Source organism: Nuphar pumila, chromosome 4, assembly GCF_984573655.1.
Source record: "Nuphar pumila chromosome 4, dmNupPumi1.hap1.1, whole genome shotgun sequence".
NCBI classification, from domain to species: domain Eukaryota; kingdom Viridiplantae; phylum Streptophyta; class Magnoliopsida; order Nymphaeales; family Nymphaeaceae; genus Nuphar; species Nuphar pumila.
The window spans coordinates 28,522,413-28,530,561 of record NC_143252.1 but is presented as its reverse complement, the minus strand read 5'-3'; the positions used below and the strand labels follow the sequence as shown (position 1 = coordinate 28,530,561).

At 35.8% G+C, this 8,149-nt stretch overlaps 1 protein-coding gene across 1 annotated transcript; it reads right to left on the bottom strand.

Moving 5' to 3' along the window:
* Window positions 1-578: 578 nt before the first annotated feature.
* On the bottom strand, window positions 579-7,915 carry LOC149839756 (uncharacterized). Its single transcript, XM_090004218.1, has 10 exons — window positions 7,778-7,915; window positions 6,487-6,925; window positions 6,269-6,370; window positions 5,212-5,293; window positions 5,042-5,061; window positions 4,880-4,940; window positions 2,116-2,210; window positions 1,895-2,002; window positions 1,703-1,787; window positions 579-1,056 (listed from the first exon to the last, which is right to left on the bottom strand). Exons 2-9 carry the CDS (start codon window positions 6,919-6,921, stop codon window positions 1,725-1,727), a joined length of 966 nt encoding a protein of 321 aa, XP_089860344.1. The 5' UTR covers window positions 6,922-6,925; window positions 7,778-7,915; the 3' UTR covers window positions 579-1,056; window positions 1,703-1,724.
* Window positions 7,916-8,149: the final 234 nt, after the last annotated feature.

Here is an 8,149-nt window from a genome sequence, read left to right as displayed (position 1 = left end):
CCCGTGAGCAGGGAAGTACTCCAGGATGTTTACTCCGAAACAGGGTCATGTAATTAGCCGTCTGAACCATAATAGTGGTTTCTCCTCGTTATCAAAAGAAATCATTAAGCATTATCACATTCGCATCAAAGCCCTAAAAAAATTAGGGCCACAAAATTGCAGATACAGTTACAGAATTAAATATATGCACCCATCTACCATGATATCAAGATGTACACTATCAGAAACAAATTAGTTGTGACTTTCCCATATTCCTCCAATCAAGAAGTCGTTTTTCCTCAAAGTGACAATATAAGTGCCCATGTCATGAACCACTCCGACATCAGAAATTATTCTGTTTTGAAACTCCGTGGCTTTTTATACATTTTTTCATTATTCCTGCAAACATGAAATACTTTTTATAATGTAGGATACAAGTTGACAGGAATATCTGCAAAGAAATATGTATCAGTTGGAAGAAATTTCAAATATACTTCTGATATTCAAACCCATTAGTTTTAGGTGAAAGCAAAAGAAAATTTGACCTGACCGCACTGACAAGTCTACAATTTCTGAAAAAACCCAAAAGTACATTGGTAATTTTATTGGAAATTCTGAATCACTTGTTTCACTCAGATATCAGGACAAATATAATTTACAACTTATTGATACCCAAGCAGTGTCTAGAAAGATCTATAGCTTTGACCAAAAAGGTTTTCTGACCAAACAGTGTAGGCGTACAAGCATTCCATTGCTTTTGCAGGCATAGGATAATGGATTCAATCTCTATACCCTAATCTTTAACTAATACAAAAACAAAAGTATCTTTTAGAATGGGTTGTGTAACTTGTGTTGAGCTCAGCCAAGTTAAGCGTGAGCTGAATTGAATGACCCGAGCCAAAACAACATTTTTGAGCCTTGTTTAGGAAGCACTGAGTAGAGTTCGGAGAGTGCAGGGATGGGGTCAGCTAGGCTGGTGTACAGGCCTACCCACCAAGTCTTCAAATGATTTATTACGATTGATACCTGCGGAGTAAATGTAGAGTCCCACTTCACGAATAATCACACTTTCAGTTGCTGCAAATTAGCAATAGCCGAACATCAGCCACCAGGACTCCTCTTTCTTTCAAGGCAAAAACAAAATATTATGGCAATAACCAAGATAATGAAGATTGATTAGATGTACAAAATGATTTTATGACTGGTCCAGTATCAAAAGATCTGGTTACCATTTCCTTCCATGCAATTAACACCAGGATTATTTAACTTAACAAACTATAGCTGTTGAATGCAATTTCATCATAACTTTGACGGGAACCAAAATACTACACTCAATTTCATCCTGTAATTAATTTTGTTTAGTATGAGGAAACTATTTTCTACACTATATGTTTTTTTGTCTCTAAGGGCTTAAACCATAAATGCACAATATTTTGAATATGTTGGAAAAAACTAAGCAAAACCAAGACCAACCTGAATCCAAAATATAACATAAGAATATAAATCATTGGTCGCAGTTTTAATAATGCTATATAAATCAATGAGAAGAATCAAATGTTTTTATACAAAAGAGACCAATGCCAAACTAGCACAAAAAATGTGTACACATTTGCAGACCCACGCAAAAAAAACTGAAATACTTACTAGATTCCCCAAAATTCTTTGAATATTGCAAAATCTTTAAAGAGTTTATGATGAGCAAAAAAATGCATCACTCAATTACCTTTTCTTTCAACTGCATGAAATCATTCCTCATCAGAAGAGCTAGCAAGTGGAATTTTACCAGAATCATTCACTGCTGCAAAGTCCTAGAGACACAAGATAAAAAGGAATGGATCAAATTATAGTTCAAATAACTAGACCTGCCATATTTATATGCACAGAAGCAGAAAAAAAGAGGGGGGGGCGGTCTTACCGGCATTTTATCCCAATCCTTCAACTTTGGATTAGTAAGCATATAACTGTCACGTAGGATAGCCCATCCTGGCTCGCTAGCATTTTCTTCAGGTAGACTTTTGGCACCCTGATTAAACATAGTAGTGAATCATGAAATTAATAATAGTGATGAATATAGGCATCAAAGACATGTAGTTACAACTGACATAATTATTTGCAATGAACCACATATTTAGTTACCGTAACAGTACTGAATGTAGATGGATTGTATGTGGTTGGCATGGAAGCTTTGCGTAGCTCAGCAAGGAATGTTTCTTTACTTCGCTTGCTTGCCTCTGCCAAATCAAGATCACAATTGTATTAGCATGTGATTGATCATATGTGAAGAGTGTACCACAATGAAATCATCTAGGAACAACACCAAAGAGTCAAATGTAAAATTCAACACAAACATGCAAAAATATCAAGGAACTATGTACAAAACACTGATACAGAAAGAAAAGCATCGCAAATATATGACAACTAGAAAAAGAAAACTATAAGGTAGGAAAAATAATAATTATCAGAAAATTCATGATGAGAAGGTATTATAATTGGTGCCCTAAATATTTCATAAGACGCAAGCTGCATCCAACTTGCAAAGCATGACTGCACGAGGTGTCACTATCAAAAGCAAGTAAAAATTAACACGGTCAAAGTAAACCAACCAAACTTGGGTGACAAAATGCAAGAATTAAGCTACAAATTTTGAAGGGTTTTTTTCCAAAATCATCCCTGCCTTATAGGCTAATCTCAAAAGCATCCTTGCCTTAAATTGAATCCCAAATTCATCCTTAACTTTTGCTCCCTCTAGATAAATTCATCCTTCTGTTAAGTGCTGTTAGTTTAACCAAGGTTAGCAGCTTACCGTAGTTATGCTATCATAAAAATAAACTTATTTTGCTTTAAAACTACCCACATGCCCATTTCATCTCCCCTAACCTTTCTCTCAGCCTCTCTTGGACCCTTTCAATGCCAGATTCTTTATGTGCCCCAGATGATAGTTGCAATCACCTCTCCTTTCCTTTGGGATAAATATCAAAGTTTCAGCCTTGGAAATGCTCCTCAGACAGCACCCAAGATGGAGAAGCAATATTTTTTCGATTCAAATTGTCAAACCTGCAGGAGGGGAGGGAAGAGATGTAGAAGAGTTTCAAACTCAAATCTTGTCCAGCTATAAACGAATTAATGAAGAATTTGTGTCTTGAGACTACACAGGCATTGTGTTAATTGATAGGTCAGTTCCTGTATATGAATGGTTTTATTATTGCATGATTGCTAAATATGTTGTCACAACTGTAAGAGATGGGCACAATCTTGAGTGCAGTCTGCAGGGAGTGGGATTTGGATAACCCCAAAAGAGCATGATTATTGACTCTGAATTCGTTGGATGCTCTCCATCTTTTAAGTGGAGCTGTTAAAGTGAACCCATGGAATATAGAACCAGTTGTTGAGGCTATAAACTCCACGCTAGAACCAGACAAGCATCATCAATATCTATGCAAGTTCAAGAGGTCCTATAAAGATCATTAGAGGAGGAGGTTTTGGGAGACTAGTATTGGGTTGCAGTTTAGAGTGGTAAGTCTCGGTCCTCATTTTAGAAAGTTGTCATTGAGCATGTAGTGTCTGCATATAGGAGGATGAAAAACAGTATTGGATTATGATGGCTCAATGCTGCTTGAATCTTCTATTTGATAAGCATCTAAGTGCAAAGGTGATTTGTATCTTTAACAGATTATACAGTCCAAGGAATGTGGCGTTTGCTTGGAGTGGAAGGGGAAGGAGTTATTCAGCAGTTGACTTTTCCAAAATCATCTTTACCTTGCTGTTTTGTCAAAATCATCCATCCATAATGGGAAAAAGTGTCATTTACTCATGCCTAAATGGTTTCCAACAATTTCTCTGATGAGAGTTAACTAGAAGGGTGGTTTTGGAATGGTTAAGCAAAAGGCAGGGATGGATTTGGGATTAGCCTGTAAGGCAGGGATGGATATGGAAAAAACCCAATTTTGAAATGTCAAGTGATCAAGTAAGATGGAAGAGAAAATGTCTCAAGATCTCATTGCAGATACTATAAGCACCAAGAAAGTGCTGACTCAATGTGAATTACGGCATAGAGGGGTACTGATGACTAATCATTGACCAATATGTTTAGTGGCTGACCAAACACACACTAATTAACTTTCTCACTCTGTTTTCAAGAGCCTTTTACTCCTACTTAGGACTGCAATCTACACATAAACGATTTACTTTGATTCATGAGCTTATCTTGGATGCTAGCAATTGGAAGATTGTTTAGCATACACTATGGTAATGACGGTAACCACAGAATTTTTCTACAGGATATCTACAAACCCATGTCCTAATCACATACCACACTATCAAAGGGCACTTTGTTCATGGGTCGGAAGCTTTCAGCAGTGCAAGGATATATCATGGATCAATTGACTATCACAGGCAAGGCTCATCTCCCATATAAACCAGTTTTGGGGGTCTTTATATGTTGTCATTAGCTCCTTTCTATTCAGCTTTTCCTCTTGTTGCATTAGAGGATGGTGCTTCATCACCCTCTGTATCTTTCTCCCCTCATTTGTTCTTGTCTTCTTGGAAAAAAAAAAGAGAAAACAGCATGAAGATTATGAACCAGAAAGTCCATCAAATAACCATAATCTTCTCAGCATCCACATCCACCAGCACCACCACATCACTACCAGATTCTTCATTTCCAGTACCCAATGCAGCCAACAGGAATCAGCACTCCAAGCAACTCAAAACACAGTTCTTGACTTTAGTAGTTTATCTCAACTTTAACAAAAATTACATAGCATCAACCAATTTGTACAAATACTTGAAAACTATAAATTGTGTTGGCTAGATTTAAAAAAAATGGATACATCCATGAGTACAGTTCAATTTACAGCAAATGATGAAGCTAGAAATACCACAAAAACAAGCAATTGCTTACCCCTTGCATCTTTAGATTTTGAGACTTTCACGTTTTTTTTAGCAAGTTGAGCCTTGTTAACCTATAAAATGCACCAAAATTTGAATTTGTTACACATGTCGAGCAAGCAACTAATTTTATACAAGGAATTTATTAAATCAGAAATACAATATACCAACTTACAGCATTGAACAGTTTGACAACTGAATTCCACCATTTCACATGCAACAAAAGAAATTAATTAGGAAAATTCTTCAAATACATACACATGAAGTGCACAGACAAAAGATACACATGCAAACATGGAAGTGCATACATGTTTGAATTGCATTGAAGATTGACAACCACCATACCTCCTTTAGTGGCAACACTAATCAGAAACTTCCCCTTAGAGTCCAAGAACTTTTCAGGCATCACATGGCCTTTCTCAGCGACCTGATCCATAAAGTAAAATGTCAAGTCCATTGCATCCCACAAGATAAAACCATCGTGGACCATGAGAAAAGTCAAGGAGATACACAAACAACCAAGAACTTATAATAACATGTAGCAATATGTTCAATTTTCAGAATAAATGGTACTAGGAAATGACATCCATCAATAAGAAAGGGATCTTTCATTAAATTAAACTACAAAGTTACAAACATATATCAGGTGCAATACAAACTCTCCATAATCAATCCAAAGAGTGGCTGACTTTTTTATTTCTTTAAAGTGGAAGAAAAATTTTCAGCACCATTATACCTCTTTATAGAAAAAGAGAAAGAAGAAAGTGTTATGGTTTGAAATATGGACATGTAAACTTCACACTCTTTTAATTAGTAGAAAAACAGATATCTAATGCAGTAAGGGCTTTGTTATTCATGATCTAAGATCAAACTATGGCTTAGTAAACATGAGATGAAGCCAAAAAGGCGGAATCTATAACACACATATTGTATCTATTTATCCAGTTGTATATTCATTTCACATACATACATGAATTAAAATACTTCGAAATCAACCACATGAAACATCCATCTTGCCTTTCATTTCAATCTCTCTTGTGAAAAGAATAAATATTTTTGAAACATAGTTACCAAGTCCTTTCATCTGCTATAAGATGCACTACCCAAGGTATATCAAAAACATTAACCACAAGATCATACATAAAAACTTCATTTTCAAAGAAGCTGTCACTTGAAAACTCAAAATGGAAAGCATGTTTCTTTCGTTTAGCAGTCTCCTTGCAAATAGCAACTAGTGAAATTCTTCTTCACAAAATCAATCAATCATAGGTAGCATGTTCTTAATCTTTTAAACTTCATAATTGAAGTTTGAAAAGTTCAAAAGTATCTAAAATGTTAAAAGAAGTAATCATTGACAAACATTGAATCACATATAGGAACTCGGAAAACATAAATAGCATACCAAGTGTCTCTCTTTCTTTGCCTCCACCTTAACCTTATGCTCTTCTTCTTCTTCAGCAAGCTTCTTTGCAATCAGATTCTTAAGCCCCGATAAGACAGGTCCCTGTTTAATGCCATTACTATTTTCAGGATTTGATAGAAAATAGATAGTAAAATTTTCATATATCAATTATACTAAAATCAATACGAGGCTCTCATGGTCCTCAGAAATACACACACCAGCAAGTCAGAGGACTGATTCTTCTTCATGATCTTTGTGAAAGCTTGCTGGAATGCATGTGAACCTTCAGAGAACTTCAAAACTGACCGAGAGTCATATCTATCATCTTCAGAGGATGCATTGTTCTCATCTTGACTGTCTGAATGATCATCTCTTTCATCTTCGCCATAGTCGTCATCAGAATGATCAGTTGGTTGATCTTCCTGCTGAGGAAGAGCAGTCCTATTCACCTCATTGTTTTCTGAAGGCATCTGAATGTCATCATCTGAGTTGTACTGAGCTGCACGCTTTTTGTAAAGTTTTTTTAATTTCTTGTTAACCTTAGGTTTTGGAGAAGTTCCTTTCTGATCCTTGAATTTTTTGTGCTTCTTTCTTGTCTTCTGGTGTAACTTTCGCTTCTTGGAGGCTTTGGATAGCTCAATATCCTCAGTCATTGCTCTATATAAGCAAAAACAATAAGAAGACATAATTCAATTTGTAGATGCATCTTAAATCAACGCGAATGTAAATGAAGTAAAAAAGTTAGTTCACCAATGGGGAATCCCCTGCTTGATACCACTAAATTAATTGCTTCAAACCAATGTTGCCAGAATCGGTTGCCGAACCAAATTGTTCTTCTATACGATTCAGGATCAAATCGAATCAATTTGAATCGGCCTTTTAAATCTTCGTTTTTTTAAAGTTCAAAAATCATAAAAAACTTGAAACAATTCAGGAACAATTATGAAAACAAAGAAATAACGTAAATGGTGACTTATAGGGTCCAATCAAATTCTAAAATATGCATTTAATGCCTAAACAATCAAATAGCCAATAAATATCATAACTATTATAAAAACTAAAAAAAAAGGAAAACTGTTTCAGCCGATTTTCTAGAAAATCGGCGATGAACCAATTCGATTTTATTCAATTCTAATAACATTGATTTAAACAGTACTCTTAATATACATCTTCATATACAACAATCAGCACAACATACTTAGAGGTTTCTCTTTTTTTGTATTTAGGCTAAAAGGTTTCCGTCCTCTCTTCGATCAATAAGCATTTAAAAAAAAAAACAGTCTCACTGTGGTTTAATGCTTCCACAGACCACTAAGTTTAGTTTTTTGGCAGTTTAACCATGCAATGAAACAGCAGTGGATATGAACAAAAGAAACGAGAAAAAGTGTGACCACCGATATAAAAGCACGAAACTTAGCTTATTATAATTCCAAGACCCAGCAAACGGTCTGAGAAACATGCATGCCGCCGACCATTTTCCGGCTGGAAGAGAGAGAGAGAGAGAAGTACCTCTTCCTCCCCTCTTCTTCTTCTTCTTCTTCTTCTTCTTCTTCTTCTTTTTCTTCTTCCTTCTTCTTCTCCTCCTCCTCTTCTTCTTCTTTGTTGTGACCGAGAGAGAGGAGCCGTCGGGTACCTGCTCCTTTCCTCTTCTTCTTCTGTTTAATCTTGTAAGAGAGAGAGAGAGAGAGACGGTGGGGTTTTGCTCTAACCCTTTTTTTTTTTCCCCTTTTACAATTATCTCCCTGACCCCCCCCACCCCTCCTCTAAAAATATCGGTTCACTGCTATTTTATTAAAAAACATGCTGTCAATTAAAAAATATATAAAAAGAAGTTTTAATGGATCAGGTCGGATTCAGATTCTGATGAAAAGAGATAAAAGC